Below are 27678 nucleotides of genomic sequence, written 5' to 3'. Positions count from 1 at the left end.
TGGCAAATATATATCTCTAGCATTCGTTCGTCTATGATTATTCATGGAATGCTCGCTGATTTATCCCTATCCCCAACATTTCGAAAATGATTTCATGCCGTGTGTGACGTCAGCTGCATATCGGCTATATAGCTTTATAGTAGACTCAATCGCTGTGATCGGTTTACCGAGCGCCAGTCAGTCAGAAAAACCTTGGAGCTCGCTGCTCCATTAGACGAAAAGCGACTCCGAGTCGCCCACGCACTTGATATTTACCAACAACAATGGCAGCTCTGGCGCCAAAATAAAGCAAGTTCAATTTGCAACTCCACTTTCGGGTCTTAAGATCTCGAGAGCCGTTGTTGTGCCCCATACCATACCATACCGATACCATCGAGTGCCAGACACTTTTTGCAGTCGAGACGAATAATTACAACGACTTTGATTTTTTAATTAATTCGGGCCACAAGGCGAGCAAAGCAGCCAAGAGATACAGATACAGATGGCCATAGATACGCCGCCAGAAATCAAATGCCGGACTTTTATTATCCGTGTGGGTTGTTGGGGTTGTTGTTTTGTTTCTAGGTTTGTTTTTTGTTTTCTTGTCTTCTAATGGATTATGAATATGGCTGCATACCCTATTTGAGAGCTTTACAATTTAGGGAAGGGGATTGGTTCTACAAGTAACCGAAAACAATCTTGCGGTCGAAGTATATTCAATATTGCGTATTATTTCGAAATTATTGAACATTATAAAATTAATAAGCTGTAGGTTACTTTCAAGAAGATTCTTAATAAAAGGTACACATAATCTACATCGGTAATTTCTTTCTTATAATGGTATAAAATTGTTAAAAAATAGCTTGCACTTAGTTTCAAAGTTACTGTCATTAGATTGCTGATCTTAAGTGTGTTAATTAGCTGGGTAACCCCGAAATGAATCACGGATCTGGGCAACTGAGTCTAGACCCCCTTCTCTTCCGCCATTAATTGGATAATGCCTCTCCCTTGGGCGAAGGGTATCAAAAGCTTTGCACTTGGCCTTTCTCCCTTGACTATCAAATATTTGCGTTGCCAGCAAAAACCGCTGACTCAAATCGCGAATTGCCTGGAGACTTGTATTTTTAGATGTGTTTATTTGTCTCGATATAAATTGCGATATGAAATTGCTCGCATATTGCCGCCTGGTGGATTTTAATAAACTTTTAACCGATCGAAAACTGTCGAGACGTGAAGTTATCTAACTCCACTTCGATTTGAACCCGCTTCACACTTCAAGATCCAACATGCCAAGGCCGCTCGCAAACCCTTTCGAAAACGAGGGGCTTAGCACCTGAAGTATTTATCACTCATTTGGCTCGGAGATGCACTGAGATCTCACTGATGTGGGATCTTTGGACCCGACTGGCTGGCAATTAGATGCAATTATTGAACGCTTTTTGTGGCCAATAGCAGTTCGAATTTGGCGCGTGACAATTGCGGGTGGGCTCAAAGAGCCGAGAAATCGGCTTACTGGCTCCCCCCAAAGTAGATTAAATGGCCCAAGCAGAACTGACAAAAACAAAAAAAAAAACAAATACGAACCCAGAGCCGAAGCTTTGGCGCTCGCTTTTGAACCGAAGCGGTTTCGAATTTGAAGTTTTTAAACCGTCAACTAAGCGCGCTGCGAATTTAGTGGCAAACGAGCCAGCCAGTCGACCAGACACACGAGCGCGCGAGTTTGAAAACCTGGCCCAAACCGAAATTCAAAACCGACAGCAAAAACCGATCGCATATTGCAACGAGCGTGGGCTGCAATCGGAAGTGTTAACAAAATAAATACCTACAAAAAAACAAAAAACAAGCAACTCCAGCAGCCGAAGCTGGAACTAATTGAAAGCCTCGCCGGCTAATTGCCAATAATGAAGATTGCCAAAACTGGCGGCCGCTGAGAAAAAAAAAAGATAATTCGGAAAATCTTGTGCGTGTGTACAGAGCCGTGAAAATCCAACGGCAAATAAATTGCAAATTAAATCGGAAAGGCACCGGAGGATCATCATGAATTCGTGGCTGGTAAGTGGTGCCAGCTTTTAATCAGCGATAAGTTGTGCACAGTAGCATTTGGTGTGTGTAGAATAAATCGGCTGACAGCAGGGTTTAATACAAAATAAATGCGTTTGAACTCAAGTGGTCAATTCTCGTCCACGTTGAACTCTTCAAAGCGGCTCTTGTTCTTCAAGAGAAAGGTGGCCAGGTAGCTGATTGGATCACTGGGTCTCTCGCGGGCCAAAGCCTGCAGTCCGTGCAGCAAAACGGGGGCCACAGTCTGCTCGAGGTACTGGCGAGCCGACAGGGAGTTCTCATCCGGACGGGGTTTCCGGCACGCCGCAAATGCGGAGGGTCCATCCAGCGACTGCTGCGAGTTTGAGTCCTTTTTGGCCCAGATCTCCGTTGGTCTGGAAGTTTCCATCGCCGTGGGACATTGGCATTGCTTGGCTGGGAAATACACTTCCTTACTTCCCAAAAAATAGAATTTATTGAAAACTTACCCGCCAACTGAATTTGTCAAGCTTTAAAAGTATATTTAACAGCAAACTGAGCTCTTAGCGCTTTGAATTTTGTTGGCAGAATGATGTTTTAAGGGATTTTTTTCCACAAGCTCCTGAATTCAAAGACTTCGCCTGCTTAATGACAGCTAAAAAAAAAAGCGGTTTTTATTTTTAAACACTTTTTTTTAGCTAACACTGTTTTAGACCACTGGTTTGGAAACATACTAGTTTTTTAGATCTAGCATAAAAGGGAATTTTTAGTTGTCAATTTTTTAAATGCATTCTCTAATTTGTGAAAATGTTCTACGAGCAGTTAAAAGAATTCAGTTTTTTGTAGTCTCCAAGCTATTCTGTATTGAACGCTCTCGATGATGTCAGCCAGAGTTTTCCCATAACTTAGTTGCCGGCTTTCGGCTAGAAATTCAATCACCCTTAACCGGGTCGTAAATCCATCCATACTGCCGCAGATAACCGCCTGACCTCGACCCAAAATTTATGTGAAGCGAACAAGATTTAGGAGCATCGTTCGGTTCGTTTTACGGATTAGACAAAGGCGGGTAAATAACCACGGCAATTAACTCCTAAGTGGCTGCCAAGTAACCCCCAGCTAATTAAGCAGTTAAAAGGCAGAAGCGAACCAAGTGCACTGCCCATAAATTTCCCCCCTTTTGCAAACTTGTCGCAGAATTTGATTTCAAAATGAGCCAGCTGGCTGTGGGATAACCCTTGATTACCGGGGCTCCATAATAATCCATAATTCACAATCAGACATATAATATCTTTGGTAGCCATGTAAACGTGTTCTAAGAGTCGTAAAATCAGTGTAGAATAGCCTGCTAAATTGTTTGCTTATGTTTGGCAACACTTTTCTTAATTGCCACCTGTAAATCACACAAATCAGCGGCTGTCTCGCTCGCACCTTCCTTTATGAATCTGTCGTTGTTTATACGAAATTTATTGAATAATTCATGGGAAGTGATTAACACATATTTCGCTGCGAGAAGCGAGAAACCTGTAGTTTTTGACCCATATTCGGGATAATTTTGCCACAAATTTGAATACGAATAGAAGCGGTCAGAAAACAAATAAAGAGGGGAAAATTGAGGGGGTAACGCTATATGCCCTAACTGTTTTCGGATCTTCGGAGGCCTCAATCACTTGGTTTCGACAAAATTCGTGCATTACATGGAGGCTTCCCCCAGATATTGATCAGCGAAGAGAAGCTAAAGGAACGAAGAGCCCGGCAAAGGTCACTGGCATCTTAGACGCAGACTGACTTCGATGATAATGATTATGATGATGATGATGATTATGGTGACGCGGATGATTATGGGCTATTCAGATGGCCCGAACTCCAACTCACGCGGAGTATCTTTGTATCTTTTTTAAGTGGGCAGCAGCACGTGGGCCTTACATTTTGTTAGTTTTGAAGGGAACCACGGAAAGGGCCAACAAATCAAAACAAAACTTTGGAGGTGAAAAACCCAACTGCAGCCCACAATTGCGCAAGTCTCAAGGGAAGAAAGAGAGGGGGAAGAGAGCTCCCTAAGTATATGCAAATTGGTTAAAGCAGCATCTAAAAACCAAAACAGAAAACAAAGACCCCAAAAACGGAGCATTTATAGTCAAAGGTGACAATACCCTAAAATCATGTCAAAAAATTGGGTCAAACTTAATAAAATAAAAATCTAAATATTTACAGTAAAATATAATATTTAATGATAATATATGATTATAATGATTAAATGATAAAAGGTTTATTTAAACTAATATAAGATAAAACCACAGTAATATTTAATAATTCTCTTTTAAGCAAAAGTCGAACTATTCCTCAGAATACCTTTTTTACAATGTATATTACATAACAACTTGTTACAGTTCTCTCATAATTGATTTGCTTTAAAGTAATAACAAACTATAATTAGTTACGACAAGTCAATAATTAAATAATAAGTATACATTTCTTATAGTTTCGAGTTTCTCTTTCCCTTTTTTTACAAACAACCTCATAAACATGTCACACCCATTCTAGGGCACTCGAAAAAACCAAAACAGAGCAGGGCGAAATTAGCGCAACTGAATTAATTAGCGCGGCGGAATCACTTGCCACATTTTGCATTTATTATTTATGCGACCTTGAGGGAGATAGCCGGGTCCAAAAGAGAGGCAGACAGCGAAAGAAGCGATCCATGGCAGAGTGACAGAAATAAATTCAAATTGTCTTGGCCATTTTGCCTCGCACTTTTCTTCGCATTCGCTTTTTGGGCCCCAAAAAGCCAGACTCCGAAACAGATTAGTTGCCCTGCGATAATTATGCAAGTTTCCTAGATGGATTGATACATGGGCGGCCGGCCGATTTGTGTTTCTCATGTTTTTCATTTCACAATTACCCATTATTAAATATCATTTCAAATGGAACCCGCCCCTGCCGGCGGCTAATTCGCATTTTGTTTTTCTGCATTTCACGAATAAATTATTTGGCCATAAACTGTTTTGAACGCCGCAGACGACCGCCGATGATGCTGCAAGTTTTTTTTTTTCGGCCACATTCCGCCGACACATCGAGATATTTTTCTATCCCACAGGCTGACCCAGTTCCTTTTGTTGATTCAAAGGAGGTGGCTAATTCAGCTGGCCAATTCTACTCAATTCTATCGCAGTTCACACGCCAGAGAATTTTGCACTGTTTTTTAATGGCCTTCTTAACGAATTAACCACAGCTGCTGTTTTGCAGTCGAATGGGAAGCGGATCCAAATGCGGTCACAGCCATAAGTGGCGGGTCACCTCAGAAGTGAGTGATGTGGGAAGATGTTCTGGGTGAGACTCAAAAGCAATTAAACCATTAGGTCACCCATGGGAGTACAGCCAAATATAATCTGGAATTTACTAGGTACTTAAAAAAGATAATATATGTTTTTGAGACAGTTTTACTTTTGAATGGTATAGTAAATTATGTGCATAACATTTTCTTCAAGAGTTTGTGTTATTTGCTACCTTTTGGGATTATGCAAATCTATTTTAGGGTGTTGGCCTGGAATCCTTTGGCTCAAAATTCCATTTCCTTGTCACACTTCTGTCTGTCCCGCCCCGAATTTCTGACTGCGCATAAAGCTAACTGGCAAGCTGACAGTTGTTGCAGTTGTTAGAGTGCAAACGAGGCAACCACGCCGCCCAACGCAGCGACAATCAGAGACACTCTTGCCCACACAAGAACTGACAGCGAGCGCGGAACAATGTCGCCAGTTTATCGGGGAGAACAAGAAATATATATGCGCAGATACCGAGCATATAGTAGGTACAAGTGAGTCCCACGCAGGGCACACGAGTTGAATGCCAGATGAGGTGAGATGAGCTGCGGCGGGGCAGCGATGCTAATCAATCCGCTTGGCATCGAAAGTATGCCAAAGTCAGCTGGCTGCCTGGCCTGGCCCTTTTCCACATTTTCCCAACCCAGTGGTAATGGAAATTTTACATAGCAAATAAAAAAAAAATGATCACCCAAAGTGCCAATAAAAATGCTTTTCAAAACTATTTTTTTAGTTATGATGATTTCTGGAAGAACCTTTTTAAAAAATCTAATCGGATCTAAAATAAATGTATAAACATAAACCACCTTTATTTAAATAATAGGTATTTCTACTTTTAAAAAATTTATCTTTACCCACCCCGACAACCAATAACCCCTTTTTTTCCCCAAGTGCATGAGTTCGAAAGTAAAACACGACAATTATCACACATAGCTGGCATTTTTGCATATAACGCTGACACAGATGGCGCTCGCCGAGTTTGAGTTTGAATTTAAGTTTGAATTTGAGGGGCATGCCGCTGCCAAAAAATGCGGCTTTTCCCACAGCGCTCGACTCCCCGGCGGAGTTCATTTACACGCAGCGCGCAAACAGAGTCGAATCCGGCGGCAATTACTATGATTAATTTCGCTTGATATGTGCATCGGGCTCTGGACTCTTTTAGTATAGCTTTTCTGCTGCGGCCCAGCTCAGGCGCAATTATGAAATACGCCTTAGCATTTAGAGGGGGCTCCGAAGAAGAGCGCTTCGGCGGTACAATAGTTGCATGCCCGCACGCTGACAATGAAAATTGGGGGCGGGGATGGGAAGAGCGGTGGTGTGGTGTGGTTGGGGGGGAAAACAACACTTTAAACAACACGAAATTAAAACACGAGCGAGCAATGAACAACTGCCTGCATTGGCCCATGTCGAAGTCGAAGAAGTCGGATCGAAGTCGCAGCTGAGCTGAAAATTAATGCGCTACCACCGATAGCGATGTGCTCGTGCAGCTTTCACTCTCTTTTGGGGCCGAATGTCAGCCGGGTTTTTTTTTTTCGATTCGCTTCGTTTTTGGCCACCGTTTTGTTTTTTTTTTTTTTTTTTTGCGGGAACTGGACACCCAAATCCCTGACAAATTGGAGCAGCCAAAGAGCAGTTCCCAAAACAGCTGGCAACTGGCAAGTGCCAAGTGCAGTGCCAAATTGCGGAAACATTTTTGGCGACGAAGCGCGAAGCAAAGCAAATCAACGCAAAAAACAAAAGACTTAAGACACGAACTCGCGGAGATGCCTGGGTAAATCACACAGTTGGTGGCGGCGGCGGCGCCGTTTGGTGCCACATCAGGTGGATTTTCCACTTGGTTAGCGGGCCACTTTTTTTTCTCTCCTCAGCAGATGGCGACCTTCATCATGGGGCATTACCCAACCCGAAGCAACTCCACGCCGTTCCACTCTTTCACGCCTCGACAAATTGGGCGCAGCCGAATCGGAAAATCGGAAGACGCCCAGAACAGACGACGTCTGGCTTAAGTTCTTGTTTCGCAACTGATTTATTATGAAACTTTATCCAAAAAAAATTATTTAAATTCACTACATATATCTCTGTATTTACTTAGCAGAGAAGTATTTAATTTGCACTGTTCTTCACATAAATAAACAATAATAAAACCACTTCAATTACAATTTGTGCCCCATTACTAATGAACAACTTTACAGATATGGTCACTTCTACTCTGAATTGTGGGTGCCATCTAGAGCTGACAAAAACATAAAACTAAAATCAACAGGTTTATCCAACTTCCATTCTGATTATGCAACTCTGTAATTCATTATGCAATTTTCGCAATAATTGTGTCAACAAAAGTGAAAAGTGTCGGAAGTGTCGCCTGGTGGAAAACTTTTGGCGCCGCTTCGCTTGCCAGCTGTTCGTTGGGTTCACCGCTCTGCCCCTGAGTTGTCCGCCCACGTTCGTCGCCTCTGGATGACCTTGGTGTGTTCGGGGCGGCATGTGCATAAAGCATATGCATATGGCCATTTGTGGCTCAATAATTGTTTATGGCTCTCGCTGATGAACATTTGTTTTGACAGTCGCCCAGTGCATGTCAATTGCATGATTATCGCTTAATTATCAATTCCATTCCGTGGCTTTTGTTCCGTTCTGTTTAGTTCTACGCATGACTGTTGGGGATTCGACACGTAACATCCACCTCACACATTACAACACACATATTCACGCAACACTCACTCGAATAATCAAGTTATCACACCCCAAGTGCCACAAATATGGAGAGCAGCAACTTGAAAATGATGCAATAAATTGCAATGCAAACTGCGGTTGAAGCTGGTTTAGATGATTGCTGGTTGTGCAAAGAATTCAGGAGAATCGACTTGGAGATACCTTCTCAGATCAACGAAATTAAAGTTGTTTTCAATATGGTTTGAATGTTAAAGAAATCATAGATGACTTCGTTGTATTTATAACTAATGATATATATTGTCAAGAAATTGGATATAATTAAATCTATCCTTGTTGATATTTTTTCAGTAAAGTATTTGTTTATGAGATTATTTTAAATTGTCACATCTCCCGCTTAAATCAGACCTGATCCACATTGAAAATTCTTCATATGCAGTTGACTGATAAATTCTATAAATAGAGATTAGCAACAGGCAGCAGCTGTCCAGCGATAAACTGGGTTACTTAGGGGCTGTAGATCAGCTTGTAGATCAGTTTGAACCCCACCGATCGGATGAAGTGGCTTTTGACTGGGACAAACAAGACAGGCAGCATTCTGCGTGGTCGCATTTGTTCGATATTCGATTCAGGGGCGGGTTCTGAGAGCCCACACTCTCGTCTTAGCCGCAGTTAAAGCCTGGCCCGAAGGCATGGCTGCTGCTCGTGGAAACCAATAAGTGGATTGTATAACTGCTTACAATGTTCCTATAAAGTTTTCGTACTTTGTTTTTTTGGTGGGGCTTCAAGACAAACAGGAAATGCCGCCGCCAAAAAATCGTTGACCGAAAAAGGCAACACTTTTTTTGCTTTTACTCTTTTAGTTTTTTGCTGCTAGGTTAGCTTTTTTTTTTTTTTTTTTTTTGCAAGTTACGAAAAGTCAAACAACTAACGAAATTTAATACAATTTTGTACGGCAGATTGTTGTTGCTGTTCGTCAGCTGCTTCCCACCGCCGAAAATCTGCGGGCATTGCTCGAAATCTGACAGCGAGCTGTCAGTCAGAATTCCCTCTTTTCCCCGATTTGCCCCCTTTGGATATATCCGAGTGGGTGTTTTCAATCCCCATGAGCCACTCGAATATCTTTCGGCTGCTCTCAGTGTAACTCAATAGTCGCCGCTTGCTGTTGGCGGGTCGCATTCTTGGAATTGATTGTGCCTAATGAAATGTTTCATTAGCTGAATATTGGGTTTCATGTTTGCGCGGCTGCCGTGTTTGTGGAATTTGATCAATTAGAAATTATTATTTGCTTCGGTTAACAGCTGAGGGGTTTTCAAAAAGGCTTATTGACAAAGCTTGCAAGACTGCAAGACAAAGTTTGTGACTTGTAATTATTTTTATAAAAATTGGGGAATAACATAAAAGTCCCCGCTCAGTGGGAAACAATTTGGGATCATTTATTTCCTCAGTAAAAAGGTCGTATAACTCAATTTAATGGTTGCCTGATTACAAAATTACTTGACTGCGAGCCGTAATACCTAAAAGTTTGTGCCTTAAGTCTTTTGATTTGCACTAGAGCTTTAAATTTTTGTAAGATTTGCGGGGGATAATATGATTCACATTTGTTGTTCTCAAATTCCGCCTGTTTGTGTGTTTAGTATCTTTAAATTAGCTTGAATTTGGATATCCACTTTTGGATATTTGTTTACATTTTTATTTCATCACCGAAAACATGATTCATAGTGTTTTTCCTCTGAAAATGTAAGCAAATAGCTTTAGTTTCAACTACATTTTCCACTCTCAATTTCTGTGGGTTTTCTTGTCGCATGATTCATGCTACCTGTCTTGAAAATTATTTATTAGAAGCGGATCTTGCCGCAAGTTGGCAATGCTGGACATTCAACCCGTCCGCCTGCGACTTGAACTAGATTTTCCACCGATGATTTCTGTGGGTTTTCATGCCACATGATGCATGGCTCCCATTCCCCAGGCGGAAGCAGCCATCAGCCGCAAAACGGGGAAATAGCCAAGCCAAAATCCATCACAACATGCACTCCCCAGTGAGTATGCAAAAACACTCCCCGAAAAGTTAAAACCACCAAATCGGAACCAAAAACCCGACTGAGCAAAAACAAATACGATCCACACGAGATCGATTTGAAAGGCTATGGGCTTCATTAGCTCTTTGTTTGTGCCCAGAATGCAGGCATTTAAAAAAAAATAAAACATAAACCTAAATTCGGAATTTTCTTCGCTTCATTTATCATCTCTGGTAAATTTGGAGCGAACTGCGATCGTAATTGAAGCGAGTTTTAATTAAAAAGCGAACTGTGATCGGGCGAAGGTCACCGACAATGGGGAATTATGATTGCTTTGTTTCTAGCATTTTGCAGAATTCTTTGTTCAACTTTTGGGGTCAGCCGAGCAATTTCAGCTTGCGTAAGTTACAAAAAAAACTGAAGGGGCAGTGGGGGCGACGATGCTTGCGCAACAGAAAGAAACTCTTTTTGTTTTTTTTCAGCTTTTCTGCTTTTTTGTTACCGTTTCCATGGGCAGACGGAGCGGCAGCAACAACAACTAACGACTGACAATAAAGTAAACAAAATTGCGCGCCAAGGAAAACGTGATTTTCCACTTTTGATCGCGCCCAAAAGGAGTTCGCCGCATCGGGAGTCATCTCAGGCGATTCTCACGTAACCAAAGACTTTGCGGCAGCAACTGCAATGCAACATATGTTGCAGACTCCAACCGGTTGCCTCAACTGCCAGCAGCCAGCAGCCCGAACTTCCAAATCGGTCCAGCTAAATTTCATTGAGAGTTTGCCCCTCTGTGGTGGCCACTTTTACTCTCGTTTTGGCCAAACACAGCGGAAAGACTCGCAATAATTTGCTCGCAATTTATTTTGTTGCGTTACCCGATCACATAAATCTCCATCTGCTCACACGGAGCTCGAAGACACAGTGGTGGCTATGGCCAAAACGACCACGACACGCGAATATCTCCCAAGTGGACCGCCTTTTGCTGTATCTCATTTTTGGGGGAGTGGATGGGAAAGTGTCGGAAATTAATATTTTGATCTATTATGTCATTAGCTGTTGGTATCGGAAATGCTTTAACTAAGATTACAGATTAAAGAACAATCATTTTTAAAAATTACGTATTGGTAATAATCACAGTTTTTAATGTTTTGAATGGATTGCATTAGAAAGTGTTTGGGAGAATGTAAATTATTGCGCTGATGTAACACGAACGTGTCTCCTTAGAATATGATGAATAGCTAAGTTTAGTCAGGTGTCAGGAGAGTCATCAATCAATTGTACAATCAGAATTTATATCCCATCAAGGCGGGGCTAACAAAGACCCCCTTTTTAAGGGAAGTTCATTCTTTGCGGTTCAATTATTTTTATTATTCCGAAAAGTGTCTCAGCAACGATTAATTAAAGCGCCATAAATTGCGCCGAGCCAAGAGGTACATATAATAAGCCAGTAACGAGCACGAAATTAAAATAAAAATGTCAGCGGCAGCCGAAATTAGCCAGCAAACTTGGCTCAGAGTCGCTCCACCCACACGAACCCAAAGTTCCCTCCTTCGCGGCAATGGAAATTTATGACGGAATGCTAAAAGTAATTGAAGCGTAAATGATTAAACGTGCGGGTGGCGCATACATTAGAATAATTGGCAGAAGTATTATTGTTCGAGCTCCAACCTTAACCATGAGCGCGGGCATCCGAAGTGATGACAATCCCCAAAGCAAAAACCAAACAGAGTCATCCGCATTACGCATACGCCACGTGAACCGGTTAGATTTGCCAATGTTTATCGATTCAGCTGCTACTTGTTGTACTCGTTGCTTGTTACTTACTGCTTGTTGCTGCTGCTGTGGAAAACACTTTCACATACTGCATTTCCGCACGCGGTCTGCTGAAATGTTGCGCCACCGCATCTGGTGCCATTGATTCCTCTTTGGCCAGTGTCACCTTGACTCTGAAACGTGCCACACACTGCGAGAAATGTTTTATCAGAAAAGACCAAAAAATAACCAACTACAAAGTAGAATTGTTGTTTAATTATATGAGAGCATTTTACTTCTTTTAAATCTAATATTAAGTAACAATTCAGAAGCTGTAATTTAAACTGATTTGTTTAAGCTATATATTTCATTATAAGTGTCTGTATTAAGTTATTTTCTTCAGTATAAAATATAAATAATACTGTTTTTTACAACTCCTATGGGTATTAATGGGTATCTATTAAGTAACTTTAATTGTCCTCTCTGCACTTGAGTTGCCCCACCGGAAAGCCGCCAACTGTTTTGACGACTGCCCATTTTGGGTTGGGGCAGCTGCCGGCGGATGTGATTAGTTAGAAATACCCAATCCTCGAGGGGATTGCCCCTCTCCGAATCTCAGCTCGCAACTCATCGAAGAAACTTTCCTTTCAGCTGGCGCTGGTGGCCCTGGCAGCAGTTGTCTCTGGCAGTCAGACGCCCAGTGCGAATCAGTACCACATCCAGACGGACGAGGGACCGGAGCGGTACTTCCGCTTCCAAACGGACAGCGGTCAGTTCCGAAAGGAGAAACGGCTGCAGGATGGCACCGTCATAGGTGAGTGATGAGGGGACAACCATAACAGGAGAGTTCATTGAACCAATAAATACTTTGCTTACTCTCCAGGAACTGAGGCCTGGATCGATGCAGCGGGCTATCTGAGGCAGAAGGACTACATTGCCGACAAGCAGGGATACAGGATACTCAAGTCCAAGACCATTTACGTGGGATTGGGAAGAGCCGTGGAGGTGAGACCTTTAATAGTGGAAAATTTATATCTAAAAGAACTTTAATTAGTTTTGTTACTTATACAAAACAAAACATAAAACAAAGTTCGTTTATCAAAAATATAATATTATATTAATTATTATAATTATTTTATATTATTGATTATCAATATAATTTAATATTTGTTAACAGTTTTTATCAGATTCTGAAAATGTATTATTAATAATAATATTATATTATTTAATTCTTAGGACGCCATAAAATCCACCAAGGCGGCTCCCGCCCAATCGGGAGTCCTGGTGCATGGTGGCTCCCCAGGATCGTCGGTGAACAGCTTGGGCAGCTACAAGCGTCCCAACTATGTTTACGTGTCCAGCACCACTAGCACCACCACTCCGGCTCCACCACCACCTCCACCAGTGCTCCTGGACATCGAGGACTCTGGAGTGGGCAAACTGAACTACCTGCCACCGGAACAGGCTGCCAAGATTGAGCCCCAATCCCAGCTGGGATTCGATCACTATCCGGATGAGTTGCCCCGAGCGAGGGATCAGCTACTGACGCCCCTTCCGGCCACGCCCCTTGGCCCTTTGGTGGACATCCACCCGAATGCCGAGCCTGTCCAGGATGTGGAACTGAACGCCATCAATGTGTACGATGCCGAAGCGGATCGAGCTTTTGGCCATGGTCGCTTTGGATCGGTGATTAGCTCCACCACAGCCAGACCTCCTTCGCTGGACATGCTGCCCCCCTTGAGTGCCCCCAGGCGCCGCCTGCGTCCACGCCCAACTCCCGCCCCCATAGCCATTGTCTCCAGTACGCCGGCACCGATTTCTGGCGGGGATTTGTACGGCTTCTCCACGCCACAGCCATTCGCCGCACCTGCCTATCAGTTTGCCCCGCCTGCCACGCCCTCCAGCTCGGGATACGGTTACTATCCGCCGCCGCAGTCTCCGCTGGAGGTGAACTCCCTGGAGGCGGCGCTCCTTCCTCCCCTGCCCTCCAGTGGATACCGAAGACGCCTGCGCCCGAGGCCAGTGCAGGGTAATCACCTGGACAGCCTGGCCAACTCCGAGTACGACGGCGTGGGCGTGACCCGCAATGGATTCCGGTACGTGCTGCCCAAGCAGTATCACGAGGAGGAGACGAGTCCGGCGGACGGGAAGCGGGCCGGCAGCTTTGGATACGTGGATCCCTTCGGAATCCGGCGGGTGGTGTACTACAATGCGGCGCCCGGGCGGGGATTCGTCCACCGGAACAACAACCAGTATGTGGGCGCCAATGGAGCGCCCTACGATGCTCCTGGTCCGGCGCAGTTGGTCAACGAGTAGAGAACAGGGAGTAGGATCATTGACGGAAATTAGTGTGGGTTACCAAAAAAATTCGAAGGGATCAGTATTCATTCAAAATCCTACAGTTTCCTAGAAGAAGTTTGAGGAAGTGTTCAAAAGATTTCTCGAGTAAGGATCACCTAAATTTCAGAATCGGACCCACGCTATCGAAGGTGCTGCACTTAACCCGAATCCCGACTCACTCGACGAGGCACCAAAACTAACCGTAGAACCTCAACCAAAGGGAAAGCTCTTTCCCCTTTTACGATTAACCTGTACATAATAACCACGCTTATAGCTTTTCCTCCCGTAGAACCCACTCCTCACGTTTCTTTCCCGCACGCACACACAAAGAAAACGACATCTGTGTTAATTAATTTAATGCTTAATCACACCCTAATGTAACATAATTTATAAATCGAAACTCTGTGCAATCAGCGCTTAGCTTACTTAGATGTATTAGGGGTACTCACTGCCAAATTGAGTTGCGCAAGTGAAGGGGGAGCAATCGTTTCACGTATTAATCTTGCCATATTAACGAGAAGTAAATAATTAAAGCCCTCTGTTCATCCCCGGAAACTCCCCGCTGGCCCCTTAGCTTAATGAAATGTGTACGATTAAACCGATAACGATAGTTTCTTGGTTTCTTGGCCGATAGCTGTTCATTTCAGGGGAATGAACACCCGTTGCCCGGAAACTTTAGCCAAGTAGAGCGAGCAATTATTTTGTGAATAGTTAAGAAGTTTGATGATAATAAATAATTATTTAAATTAATATTTTGTTTGTTTCTTTTATATTTCCTTTTTTATAATTAAGGTTACCTACTGATTTCATAAAAAATTCTTATCTAAGCAATCATTAGCCCGAAACTTCAGCTGTTTGGCTTGGGTTCGTCATAATCACACCGATATCGTAGGGCAAACAAATCCGATTGAAGCCTTATCAGCGCGACAAACACATTAACCGCTCAATCTTATCGGGAAGAACTACCCAAACAGCTCGTCGAAGTGACTCAGTTGTGAAAAGAAAGTGGAGCAATGAAGACCGTGTCTCTACTACACGTGGTCATCCTTTTGCTGACCTTTGACCTTTCGAAGGCGGCGCATATCCTCTGCCTGGTGAGCACCGCCAAGCACAACAATCCCGGCTGGTCGCAGCCCCTTTTCGACGCCCTTCTGGCCAATGGCCATTCGCTTGTGGTGATCAGTACTGCTCCCAATCCGGAGCCAAAGAAGCAAGTGGATGGTCTGCTGTACTACCATCTGTCCAACGATTACGATGTGATGCAGAAGCACTTCATTCGCGACAATCCCCGGGAGTATCAGAGCATGATCAGCCTCAACCAGCTGCTCGTGTGGTACGAGGTCCTCTTGGGCAGCTGTCGTTCTGTCCTCAACTCGGATTCGATGAACAGCAAGTTGCCGGAGTTGACGGCCAAGCTGGCCGTGGATTTTGATTTGATAATTACGGATGTTACCCAGGGAATGGAGTGTCTGATGGACGCGTATCCCTCGTGGCGATCGAAACCCATTCTCGGTCTGAGTGCTGGCAAGCTGACACCGGATTTGGTGGCCTTGCTTCAAGCCGAGAACACCATCAATCCGGCCAGGATACCACACCACATCAGCCAAATGCCCAAGAAAATGGGCTTCTTGAATCGACTGCATAACCATGTCATGTATTACGCGGAACCGCTGTAAGTATTGGATTTATTTCGATTGATCCCACATTATAAAAGGTATGATTTCTTTTAGAATCCGCATAGTGATCGTAAAGCCAGTGCTTAATGGCCTGGTGAGCAGGGAAAATGCCTTTCCCACTTTACAACTGGTGCTGCTAAATACACATTCAACTCTCGATTATGTTCAAAATCTTCCACCCGGAGTGATTGAAGTGGGGGGTCTGCACATTAAGAGCAAGGCCAATCCCCTGCCCAAATATATACAGGCATTCACAGATCAGTTTATTGATGGCATCGTCTATATTAACATGCCATACATTGAGTTTATAGCTGGCAAGGGAATACCAGCCATGATTGAAATGATCCAAAACAATCCCAACTGTGGGTTTATATGGAATGTGGAGCAGTTGCAGGATATCCCACTTGAGATCTCTAATTTATTGACCCTTCATGTGGATCAGTCACTGCAGCAGGATATTCTTGGTAATATATTATATATTACTTGTTAAATATAATTATATATTTGTTATTATTTTGTAGCTACACCCTTTGTTAAGGGTTTTCTAAACCACGGCGATAGTTTCAGTCTTCAGGAAGCGGTACACAATGGAATACCCGTGATTGTACTGCCCCTAAAACTAGAGGAGTTCAATGTGAGTAGTTATAAATTATATTATTATAATAAATTTTATTACATTTAAAACTTTATTGCAGAATGCCCAACGTGTCAAGGAACGCAACTTAGGTGTTGTGGTTGAGGCCAGTAATTTTAATCAGAGATCCCTTGCTGCTGCTCTAAAGAAAATCCTTGATGACGACCTAATCACCAGTGCTCTCTACCAGGCCCAATTGAAATTCCGGAACCGTCCAAAGAGTCCTCTTGAGTTAGCCGTTTGGCATGCGGAACAACTGATTGCCGAGCCACGTTTCTTCAAGGACTTGGCTCAAACTGAGGCCCTGGCCCAAAACTTTATCGTGGCCAACTCGCTGGATGTCCTCATGGTTCCTATCCTCATTTTCGTGGCTTGTGTGGTGAATATAGGGCACTTGGCCTACACCCTGATGACCGGAGGCTCGAAAGCTGAGGAGAAACCAGTAGAAAATGTGGAGACCAATGGTGAGGCAACTAAAAAACGCAAAAAGGTCAAAAGGACACCGAAGATTGACACATCGGTAATAGAAGACTTAAATCAAGAAATACTCGAAGGGGAGAAACAACTTCTCAGCGAAGAAGAAAAGCCTCTGCCAGACAAAAAAGTTGACTGAGCATTTCAGTTTTTGCTATTTTATGTACAATAGTATTCCAAAGAAAGACTGCCAATAAATAAATGTTACGATCTCCCCAACAGTGACACATTTATTTGGGGTAAGCCCATTTTCGGATATTTAACCCAAATAAACTACGTTTAAATAATATGAAATGTCTGGCGAGCTGCCATATTCGAGGTAAAAACCATTTAAATGCTAATTGAGAAATGAGAAGAAATTGTTTACAAGAAATTATGGGGGTTATTCATGTTTATTTTGGGACATCTACGATATGTTATAAATATATTCATATATGTTTTAATAAAAATATTATCTAAAATAAATAATTTATATTGAAAATGTTATTTCTGCAACAGAATTATTTACAATTTGTTTTACACTTTTAACTATCAAGTATTTAACAAATACTTTTTGTTTCGTTTGCCCAAAAGTATACCTTTGAAAAATCATTTTCATTTTCGCTCTCTTAAATTTAAGAGAGGAATTATTTTTAAAGAGCACGCCATCTCAGGTAAGTCATTCGGAGATGGTTTCACCACAGGTAGCCATGGTCTGGGTATTTATGTCTTGCAAGAATGCTAAGCCAGCAATAAAACCCTCGATCCCTCGTAACCTTCAGTGCATTTCAAGAATTTGCCGCGCAAAGAACACTGAACCATAGGAAAAATGCTGACCAAGCTGCTGAAGATTAGCTGCACTTCGAGGCAGTGCACCTTCGCCAAGCCCTACCAAGCGATTCCAGGACCTCGAGGACCCTTCGGGATGGGCAACCTCTACAACTACCTGCCTGGAATAGGATCCTACTCCTGGCAGAAGTTGCACCAAGCCGGTCAGGATAAGTACAAGCGCTATGGCGCAATCGTCAGGGAAGTAATTGTTCCCGGACAGGATATCGTCTGGTTGTATGATCCCAAGGATATAGCTACGCTGCTCAACGAGCGGGATTGTCCTCAGCGAAGGAGTCACCTGGCCTTGGCCCAGTATCGTAAGAACCGTCCTGAGATCTACAAAACCACTGGTTTGCTGCCCACCAATGGTCCGGAGTGGTGGCGACTCCGTGCTCAGCTGCAAAAGGAGCTGAGTGCCCCGAAAAGTGTGAGGAACTTCGTCTGCCAGGTGGATGGAGTGACCAAGGAGTTCCTCAGATTTCTGCAAGAGTCGCGGGAGGGAAATGCCATCGATATGCTTCCCAAACTCACCAGATTGAATTTGGAACGTGAGTACAGATCGCCTCTTAAATATATTAAACATTCTAGCCAGTATCTGAAATTCAGATGACGAATGTAGCAACTTCCCCTTCATTTAAATTTTTTGTATAAGGTTTATTTTAACAATACCGTTTCTAGGTCTATGATAATTTTAGGTTACTATTATAAGTCTAGGTGCAAACATGTATAAGCCATTTGATGACGTAGAATGTATTTATAGATTATTTACTTTACCATTCAGTTGCAAAAGGTACAACTATTTGTAATTTAAATTTACACCTTCCAGTTTACAGTTCTTTTAAACGGTTTTTCTTTATAAATAGAGTTTCTGAGTCTAAGAAAATGTCAGGTCGTTTTTGGAAGCCCAAGTGCAAACATGCATTGTATATTAATAGCAAAACATTTACTGAACAGACTTAAGACTTTGATCAGGACTCGGCGGTATTAAAACAGTTTTGTTCATAAAATTTAATTTAAAATTGAATCATTATATTCTAGTAACCTGCCTGCTTACCTTCGGGGTCCGCCTGCAGTCCTTCTGCCCCAAGGAACAGGACTCTGATTCGCGTTCCACTCGCTTGATGCACGCGGCGGAGACCACCAACAGCTGCATCCTGCCCACAGATCAAGGACTCCAACTGTGGCGCTTCCTGGACACCCCGAACTTTCGAAAACTAAGCCAGGCTCAGTCCTACATGGAAGGAGTGGCCCTGGAACTCCTCGAGGAGAACATAAAGAACGGATCTGAGGGAACTTCACTGATCTCTACGTACCTCAAGAATCCTGAACTGGATCGCAGTGATGTGGTGGGCACAGCTGCAGATTTGCTTTTGGCTGGCATCGATACCACCTCGTATGCCTCGGCATTCCTGCTCTATCACGTAGCCCGGAATCCAGAGGTGCAACAGAAGCTCTACCAGGAGGCTAGGAAAGTGCTCCCGAATTCTAAGGAACAACTATCAATGGATGCTCTGAGAACAGATATTACCTATACGAGGGCTGTCCTCAAGGAATCACTACGATTGAATCCCATTGCGGTGGGTGTGGGTCGAATCCTTAACCAGGACGCGGTCTTCAGTGGATACTTTGTTCCCAAGGGGGTAAGATTGCAGTTTACTTTTTACTTCATAAAATAGTTATAAAATAATATTGATATATTTTATCATAAAATCATATTTTAATGTTTGGTAATGCTTACTAACATTTTATTCTAGAATTAAAATTGAAATTTTATATAAGAAATTAATTAGCATTCAAAATCTCTTTTTAGACCACTGTGGTGACCCAAAACATGGTGGCCTGTCGCCTGGAGCAGCACTTCCACGATCCGCTTCGCTTCCAGCCGGATCGGTGGCTCCAGCACAGGAGTGCCCTCAATCCGTACCTGGTTCTGCCCTTCGGACACGGAATGCGGGCCTGTATCGCCCGACGTTTGGCGGAGCAGAATATGCACATTCTACTCCTCAGGGTGAGCAAACGGAAACAGATCAGCACTTTGCGGTCTGCAAATTGTTTATTCCATTTCTCCTCTTCGAAGTTCGAACTGATTTAATTCGATTTGCATTTACAGCTGCTGCGTGAATTCGAATTGATTTGGAGCGGATCCGATGGAGAGTTGGATGTCAAAACTTTGCTGATAAACAAACCAGATGCTCCCGTTCTGATCGAATTGCGATCGCGTAAAGAATAAATATTAAAGATACAGAAAGTCCCGAGGGGAACTGAGACTGAGAGACAAAAGACTTGGATCACTTTTAAATAATTCGTTTATTAATTAAATTAAGTTTGTTTATAATTATAATTAGTGTAAATTATACATAACTAGACTTGCATTTAATGTGATTGAAAGGCTGCGGGTGTTTTGGTCTAAATACTAAAGAGAACGACAAAAAGGCATTCATCGAAAATTCATCCAAAGGGGTTTACTACATAGAGTTGACAAATACTCGAACAAATGGGTCTAGGGCTGCCATTAACTCTTGAGAGGCGTTCGTAATTTGTTAACCAGATATTTTATTCCGAGTATTTTGTGCTCTTTTTGTATACATGTTTTCCGTATGATGACAGCCCAGGTCTGTCGCCTTAATTTGTAATTATGTGATGACTAAATATTCCAGTACAATGCTTAGTTAAAGATATACTCGTAATGCAGATCGTTGCTATATATGGCTCTATAAAAATGGTCCGGCCAAGCCCCTTCCTCCTCGACTTCCTTCCTCGCCTTAAGCTCAAATCGAGTGAAAACCATAGATGTACAAACTATGTATATAGACTACTACCTGTTTCGCTCTGGTTCAAATTCAAGTTCAAGTCAGAAAATATATATGTGTGTGTGGGGCTATATACTGCTATATACTGATACTCGTACGATTCTAGTCTGATCTAACCTATAAGGACTTTGGTTCTTTGCCGCACTACACGCTAGGATGATTGGTGAAAAAATACATTCAGATATACACATACTATCTTCGAACTCCTCTCTACTATGTTTGAAAAATAAATGTTTGGAGGATCTGTTTTGGGTTTTCAAATCTGTGATCCTACGATTCCTGATTAATACATCTATGTGCAATAAATCTCATATTTATCCAAGTTAAATTTAATTGCATTGCTCTGATTGTTTGGTTTTGATTTGAAATCAAAGAGTTCTTAAGTTGAAAACCCAAACAGTCCTGTTTTCCGTTTCGGTTTCTGTGAGAAGACTTTTCCAGGAAGCGATGTGGGTCTTCTGCTCTATGGCTATCGTTGAATATGTGTGTGTTTTCGATGGAGGATGAGATATGAGTCAGGCTATCGTGTCCTGCTGCCTCCGTTCAGTTTACAGTTCCAGCAGCAGGACTTCCTCATGCTAGAGGATGTTGAGCAGGGAGGAGTCCATCATCCGATCGTCGTACAAGCTCAGAGTTTTGCTGGCCCTGGCTTTCCGCACCGAAGGCGGCACATCGCCGGGAGTCTTCACCCGCTCGCTGGGATCCCTCAGCCGCTCGCTGCTCCCCCGACCGCTGAAGACCTCGCGGAAGACCTCCAGGCTGTGCTGGCGCCGCATCTGCTGCTCCGTCGGAGGACCCTGGCTGTCCTGGCCCATGGTGACCATCAGGGAGTTGGTGCGCAGGTGGCCGGGTCTTCGCTTCGGCGCGGGACGGCTGAGGGTCTGCAGTTCGCTGCCGTGGCTCTGGATGGAGTTGTTGTTGGTGCTTCCGTTAATGTGCTTGATCAGGCTGCTGGACAGTGATCGCGGTACGATGTGGGCCGGGGTTCCCGTCCTCTGTTCCGCACTCCTCAGCTGAATGGGGATGGGTTTGTCCTGGCCCCGGGGACTACTCAAGTCCAGATTGTTCGGTCGTCGCAGAGCCGTCACCAGATTGGACTTCTCCTCGCCCAACTGCAGCTGGCGGCACAATTCCTCGGCGTGCTCCTTGCGGAAGAGCTTCTTGTGGATCAGGGCACGAACGCCATGCCATCCGCGCAGCTTGTGATCCGTGTTCTGCTGCTTGGGGAAACCCTGGCCCAAGCTGGGATTCCCATTTCCTCCGACAGCACTGACTATCGTGTTCTTCTGCTGCTGCTGCTGCTGGTTGTGATGTTGGTGATGGTGATGGTGGCTGGCTATCAGCTCCTCCACACTCACATCGTGCTCCAGGCAGGAGAGGGAGTTCTCCTGCGGCTGCGTCTGGAAACTGTGCTTCTTGCTCCGCTCCACCAGCACCGGAGGCGTTCGAAGGGGCAGGGGTGCCAGGTTGCGTTCCTGGCAGGGATTCCTGCCCTGATACGGCTGCAGTTGCTGCTGCGGGTAGCTCAGGTGGTTCTTCTCCCGCTCCAAGGCGGCCAGAGGCAACTGCTGATTGGGAGGCGGCTGGATGAGACCAGTGGCATCCGAGCTCATCTGGTGATGCACTGCAGCCGAAGTGGTCGTTGTGGTTATGATGTTCAAGCCCTGGAAAGTTATAGTAATATATAAAAAGATTTCTAAAACAGTTAGGAGTATTATTTCTCACCTGTTCCGGAGGGTTGACCAGGTTGTTGGTGTTCAACAGAGGACTCGCCGGCTGAGCCTGAGCTCTCGGCCTCAAACCGGACATTTCCTGCATTCGCTCCTCGGCACACAAGGAGGTCAGCCTGGCATCCGCGTCGTGATCCCAGCAATCTTCACAGGTATCTCGCACCACCTTGGCCGCCGCACCACCGCCCCAACCGGTGGGGAACAGGGGACGCGCCTTGTGCCGCACCACCAACGCCTGCATCTGGTCGAAACTGGGATGGGAGCCCACCTCCTGTTCGTAGGGAGCCTTGTACGGGGGAGTCGTCTGTCCGGGAGCGTAGAAGTCGGAGCAGCGAGTGGCTACCTCCCAGAGCATCAGGCCCAAGGCATAAACATCCATTTGCTTCAGCGAGGTTTCGCAATCCCTCAGGTTCACGGCTCCCTCCAGCAATTCGGGTGCCATGTAGCGCAGGGTGCCCACCTCGTTGATGCTCTTCGTCTCCGCCATGGCCACCTCTCCTTTGTACTCGTACTTGGAGCCAAACACCTTCAGGGCGAAGCCGAAGTCCGCAATGCAACAGCTGAGATCCGCTTGAACCAATACGTTCCTCGTATTGATGTCCCGGTGGGCAACACACGGCTTGTGCTGATCTCCCAGGCGGAGTTCCGTGTGCAGATGGGAGATGCCCCTCGTGATGGAACGCAGCATGCCACAGCACTCGGCGAAGCTTAATGTGTTGGCTATCAGCCAGTCCTGAAGGCAGCCCAACGGAGCCAGCGAGAGAACCAACTGGTACTCCATCCGGCCATCCATTGTGCAGCGTTCATCGTAGCCTAAAAATGGAATGTTATTTATTATCATAATATTATATTATTATTATTATTATAATATTACTTTCTTAACTTACCGAAATAACTCAACAGTGCAGGACATTCCATCAAGGGCAGCGCGTAGATATTCCTCTCGTTCACATAGTACTGATGGTGTTCCTCTGGATAGATCTTGACCGCCACCTCCTGATCGTGGAGCAGTCCCTTCATCACAGTTCCGTACTTCCCGCTGCCCAGCATGCCGATCAAGTTCATGTTGTCCACATTCCGCAGATTGGAGCTGTAGCCAGGACCCGAGGGGGCCAGAGGCGACTCCTCCGGTTCGGTTTTCTCCTTGGCCGTGCGGCAGTACTGAACGGCCAAGAAGATTCCAATCGTGAGGGCCGTGAGTCCACCAGCGAGTCCCAGCATTGTGCTGGCCCAAAAGGATTGGTGCTGCTTGGCGGTGGCTCTATTGGTGATCGAAGTCCTGGCATCGTTTAGGCCAAGTTCTAGGGGAGCTGGTTCCACCACGGAATACTGGGCATTGCAAACTTCCCCGGAGCAGCAGCAAAAGTACAATGTATTGGTCTTTGAGGTTGGAGCCGAGGTGGCGCACTCCGATTGGCTGCAGATCGAGGTGCGATCCGTAGCGTCCTTCCAGCAACCTGGGGAATATTTCAAAAATATTAAACATATTTTATAAATATTATTTTAATAGGAATACCCACCCTGCTTGACAACCCGCGTGCCATTGGGCGTCTGGTTCCAGAGAGTAAAGCAGAAGGTGTAGCCATCGGAGCAAGTGCGTCTATGTGGCTCGCTTGGAATCGGAGTGGACTCAATCTGCTGCTCCTGCTCCTCGGCACTGGAGTCCTGGTCCCCGTCGTCATCGTGGATGGTGTTGTCGTTCTCCTGAAAGCTCATGCAGCTGTACTGGCGACTGGGAACAGGTGCTAATCAATGTAGAAAAATTCCATTCATAAATATTGTATAGATTGTGTGTCACAGAAGTACTCACATGCTCTGCCCAGTGAGATCATGGCCAGCAGAAGCCAAGGCCAGCTGGAGATAACCCAATTCATGTCTGGAATCCTTTGATTGACCACCTTTTAGGACGATAATCTCTGAATGACTTGATATGCCGAGCGCAAACCAATGTTACGGCATTTTGTGCGATCTTCAAGTGCTAAAAAAAGCGAATATGTTTATAAATATTGAGTCGTCTGTGTTATGAGTAGAACCAACGCAGAAATTATCAATACTTTGCGACACACACGCACCCCTTCCCACCGCCTTGCCCCCCCTTCAGAAATCTCACATTCGGTTTGCGTTTCAATAGACGATGACAATTCGCGAGCTCAGCGACTTTATCAAGCCAGCAACTGTCGACGATAATGGCCACAGCCAAATGCCCGAGCAGAACCGATCGCGAAGCGTCTCAGTCAGGGGAGATCGGGGTATATATGTTCGGGGATCTGCGAGCACCCACCCACTCCGAGTCTCCGGGGAACTGTTGCACTTTGGAACCCATTTAGAACCAGGCGCCGCCAGAATAAGCAAATCGTTTCACATGGGCTTCGAGTGCACTCAAGATGCACTCGACTGGGGAATACCCATAAGGAAAATATATAAAAATATTTCATAAAAACTAGTAACTAATAATACTTATAAAAACTGATCAAGATACTTCAGTTCTTTATTAATTACTATATGCCTAAGATGCCTTATATCCCCTAAATAAAAGGGGTATTTGAACACGCATTCTCAGCTTCTCCCCCTTTCTCGCTGATTAGAAAATTTTGCCGGCATTAATTATGCGGCTGGTTAAAATTATAACGCTCTGCTCCTCTTCAATTATAGGTTACGTATACGTAGGTCTTGCACACAAACATATATAAATGTGTTTTTACCAAGCTGCTAACGAATTTGCATTGGCGACATTTGGGTTAATTGGGGGTGACGAGGCATGAAATTTAAAGCAAGATAAGCATTTTATCAGACGGACAGGATAGACTTATCACGCAATTATGAAATTCCCTCCGTTATCTACGTCAGTTATTTATGAGGTTTTAAATTCAACAAATTCCCATTAATGAATTCAGAATGAAAGCAAAAGTGCGTATTATCTTTTCTTCTACTTTGATTTGATAAGGTTTGCTTTTGGAAATGGGGCGTACCGTGATTAAAGAACTAAAAGTGTAAGTAATAGCTTAGAAATGTAAAACAATTGCATAACAACCAAAAAAAAAAAAGCAAGAGAAGTAGCCTTGGCTTAGCTTTTCAGTTTGATCTCAGTGTTACTCAAATCAAATTTTCATTTCGTATCATATGTACTTCATTCGCTTTTGATTTTTATCTGGCTTGGTGCAAATTTTATACTATATTTTATTTGCTCTCAAAATGAATGGGATCATTTGGTGCTTAGTAATCCTTTGGCTGCCGGTGCTTTGTATTTTCTACGTTTTCATGAAGATGCAGCGCGGTCTCAAGAAGAAACCGGAAATAATAGGCGACTTTAACGAGGAGTTAACATCCAAGAAAGCAGATTCTACGGACGGGAAGCATGATTGCGTGGAACCTTCAGAAAATCCCGAAGAGGCGATTGGAGATTCAGAAGATCCTAAGTCGGCCACTGATCACGTCTGGAATATTAAAGAGATCTTAGATGTTGTTAGTCTGATATATGCCCAGACGAAAATCCTCGTGGAGATTCTCAAGCCGCAGACCCCTAAACAACGCTATAATGCCAGGTTCAAGAACAAGATGTACAGGATGCGTCGGCGGGAATGGTCCTTGGCCAAGAAGGCGAAGAGCTCCGAAAAGGATAACCGCCGAGCAGATTAAGGATAAATTTCATATATGAACATTTTAAGAATATTATCATTTTCAAATTTATAGCGCAAATATAATTGCTTAACTTTTCCTACTCTTGTACTCTGCCTTTCTCCATTTTCAGCACATGCGCGGAAGAGAATCTGAGAATACAGTGAGAGAGAGAGAGTCTCTGACGCGCCAAAACAGGTTCTACTGGCGCTGTCTCAAGTGCTCCCTGGAGTGGGGAGCACAGCGGAGAGAGAGGGGGCTGGAAGGAGGGACCCGCCGGCTGCTCTCACACGACAGCCGACGGCGCCAGTTAATTGCAAATACTGCCCGACACCCTACACTCGGTAGGGTATTTTTGGTAGTTCAGATAGCAACTTCAAAAATAAATAAATTAAAATGAATTTATGTAAATAAAAATGATTAATTCTTTTTATTTCTCAGTAAAGTTTACGAAACAGAAATTTTTCAAAGAAACCGCATCATAATTAAGTCGTAATTTAAGTAAAGATAATTACTAAGCAGTGAGAAATAATTTTCTTAAGAGTGATTAATTTTTTTTTTGAAAATTTCTTGTAGGACATGCATATGCCATTGAAGCTCATTCTCCCCTTCTGCACTATTCTCGCTATTGGTTGCCTCGCATTTGATGTTGTTCTTTGGGGCCTGATTAACTTTTTGCGTGCTGCGTGTGCATTTGTCCATGTCCCCAACCCCATCGCCATCTTCACATCCACAGCCCCATCCCCACAAGAATGCAGCCCGAACGATTCGGGATCCATCTTCGTTCTACAGCTGCATTTGGCAGAACTGCGACATTCGCACGAAAAAAAGATGCAGAAAATCAATGCAAAAACACAAAAGTGCAAGCAGACGACGGGTAACAGCAAGAACAACAATGGTGAAGGGAATGTGAATGGAGTGGGACTGGAGCTCTCTTGTTGACTTTTACGTACACAGGACAAAAAAGGAGATACACCTTACGAAAAGTTCAATTTTAGTAATGCACTAAAATGAGATTAATCTGACTGACTTAATATATTATTAAAGGTTAATCCTTATGCCATTTAGAATTTGATATCGGGTAATTTATAGCACATTTCTTAGCACCATTTTTTTGTTTGATAAGAAGAGTGTGCCATTTTTTGTGGAAGTGCATGCTGCCTGTGTGCAGACAGAGTTTTCTGCCAGGGTGGGTGGCCCACCGTCTGCCCTTCTGCTAGTCTGCGTATTTGTGTGTGTGTACTTGCGCAGAGCGGAGTAAAAAATTGATTTTTCCAAGACATTTTCCAGCGTTGTTTGCGGAAAACATTTGCACTGTTATGCACTATTTTGGACGCTTTGTCGTTAGCACACTTACACTTAATTCAGGGCATATTCAGCACTGCACTTGCAGTTTGGTTGTATTACTTATTTTTTCTTTATTAACAGAAAAAACTAAAAAACTTGCACACTCGCCGGAAAATTAGCTATTGGGGCACCGGCGCCAGTCGCGTCTGCTCTGCGCGGCAGCTTTTTTATTTTATTTCTCCGCTTTTTTGTGGCTTTTTTATGGCACTTTAAACAAGTTTGCTTGATAGGCGGGCCGTTTATTCCGTTCGATTCTTCGCAGCGCCACCTTTGCCCGCCGACTTTCGAGGAATGAATGCGGTTTGCTGCTCCGCTGCTCTGCTCTCACTGCTCACTGCTCCACTGCGACGTCGACTGCGCTGCTGGCGCTCATTTCGGGGCAGAAGAAGACGCGGCATGCGTGTATTTACGAAGCTGCGTGGAATGGCGGAGACAGCGATTGGAGCGTGAGCGCCGAGCAGCTGAAAGAGAGCATGCGAAAAGAGAG

General features: G+C 44.1%; 5 protein-coding genes and 1 pseudogene across 6 annotated transcripts; 3 read left to right on the top strand and 3 right to left on the bottom strand.

Annotated features, from left to right (window-relative positions):
• Positions 1-1648: 1648 nt before the first annotated feature.
• Positions 1649-14845, top strand: LOC108100669. Its single transcript, XM_017204685.2, has 4 exons — positions 1649-2031; positions 12407-12569; positions 12639-12760; positions 12992-14845. The coding sequence occupies exons 1-4, from the start codon at positions 2017-2019 to the stop codon at positions 14069-14071; spliced, it is 1380 nt and encodes a 459-aa protein (XP_017060174.1). The 5' UTR covers positions 1649-2016; the 3' UTR covers positions 14072-14845.
• Positions 2012-2447, bottom strand: LOC108100671 (protein dpy-30 homolog). The gene is given in 2 exon segments (XM_017204687.2): positions 2012-2398; positions 2400-2447. Coding segments are annotated over 2 exon segments (297 nt in total). The 3' UTR covers positions 2012-2149.
• On the bottom strand, positions 5549-6255 carry LOC108100670 (annotated as a pseudogene).
• Positions 14846-14970: 125 nt separating the features above from the next.
• LOC108100701 (UDP-glucosyltransferase 2) lies at positions 14971-17098 on the top strand. The gene is made up of 4 exons (XM_017204726.2): positions 14971-15767; positions 15826-16235; positions 16293-16405; positions 16467-17098. The coding sequence occupies exons 1-4, from the start codon at positions 15109-15111 to the stop codon at positions 17016-17018; spliced, it is 1734 nt and encodes a 577-aa protein (XP_017060215.1). The 5' UTR covers positions 14971-15108; the 3' UTR covers positions 17019-17098.
• A 514-nt stretch (positions 17099-17612) lies between these two features.
• Positions 17613-19984, top strand: LOC108100547 (cytochrome P450 302a1, mitochondrial). Of its 2 annotated transcripts, none has more exons than XM_017204515.2 (4): positions 17613-18237; positions 18728-19329; positions 19500-19697; positions 19800-19984. In XM_017204515.2, exons 1-4 carry the CDS (start codon positions 17688-17690, stop codon positions 19917-19919), a joined length of 1470 nt encoding a protein of 489 aa, XP_017060004.1. In that variant the 5' UTR covers positions 17613-17687; the 3' UTR covers positions 19920-19984. The 2 variants fall into 2 exon arrangements, with proteins under 2 accessions (XP_017060004.1, XP_017060005.1); XM_017204516.1 differs by lacking the exon at positions 17613-18237 and adding an exon at positions 18587-18670.
• On the bottom strand, positions 19978-27481 carry LOC108100546 (bone morphogenetic protein receptor type-2). The gene is made up of 6 exons (XM_017204514.1): positions 27202-27481; positions 24040-24207; positions 23750-23974; positions 23117-23686; positions 22225-23042; positions 19978-22163 (listed from the first exon to the last, which is right to left on the bottom strand). Exons 2-6 carry the CDS (start codon positions 24101-24103, stop codon positions 21078-21080), a joined length of 2763 nt encoding a protein of 920 aa, XP_017060003.1. The 5' UTR covers positions 24104-24207; positions 27202-27481; the 3' UTR covers positions 19978-21077.
• Positions 27482-27678: the final 197 nt, after the last annotated feature.

This window comes from Drosophila ficusphila, unplaced genomic scaffold (assembly GCF_018152265.1).
Source record: "Drosophila ficusphila isolate 14025-0441.05 unplaced genomic scaffold, ASM1815226v1 contig_286, whole genome shotgun sequence".
Lineage (NCBI taxonomy): Eukaryota > Metazoa > Arthropoda > Insecta > Diptera > Drosophilidae > Drosophila > Drosophila ficusphila.
This window is presented reverse-complemented; position numbering and strand designations above follow the sequence as displayed.

Bases quoted from the DNA above. Each gene is read 5' to 3' on its own strand.
- LOC108100547 (XM_017204515.2), top strand. From the start codon at position 17,688: ATGCTGACCAAGCTGCTGAAGATTAGCTGCACTTCGAGGCAGTGCACC. The intron at 18,238-18,727 runs GTGAGTACAGAT...ATTATATTCTAG, and splicing joins CACCAGATTGAATTTGGAAC to TAACCTGCCTGCTTACCTTC. The intron at 19,698-19,799 runs GTGAGCAAACGG...TTGCATTTACAG, and splicing joins TGCACATTCTACTCCTCAGG to CTGCTGCGTGAATTCGAATT.
- LOC108100546 (XM_017204514.1), bottom strand. From the start codon at position 24,103: ATGAATTGGGTTATCTCCAGCTGGCCTTGGCTTCTGCTGGCCATGATC. The intron at 23,687-23,749 runs GTGGGTATTCCT...AATATTCCCCAG, and splicing joins CACGCGGGTTGTCAAGCAGG to GTTGCTGGAAGGACGCTACG. The intron at 22,164-22,224 runs GTGAGAAATAAT...ATAACTTTCCAG, and splicing joins TGGTCAACCCTCCGGAACAG to GGCTTGAACATCATAACCAC.
- LOC108100701 (XM_017204726.2), top strand. From the start codon at position 15,109: ATGAAGACCGTGTCTCTACTACACGTGGTCATCCTTTTGCTGACCTTT. The intron at 16,236-16,292 runs GTAATATATTAT...ATTATTTTGTAG, and splicing joins ACTGCAGCAGGATATTCTTG to CTACACCCTTTGTTAAGGGT. The intron at 16,406-16,466 runs GTGAGTAGTTAT...ACTTTATTGCAG, and splicing joins TAAAACTAGAGGAGTTCAAT to AATGCCCAACGTGTCAAGGA.
- LOC108100669 (XM_017204685.2), top strand. The intron at 12,570-12,638 runs GTGAGTGATGAG...CTTACTCTCCAG, and splicing joins GCAGGATGGCACCGTCATAG to GAACTGAGGCCTGGATCGAT. The intron at 12,761-12,991 runs GTGAGACCTTTA...TTTAATTCTTAG, and splicing joins GATTGGGAAGAGCCGTGGAG to GACGCCATAAAATCCACCAA.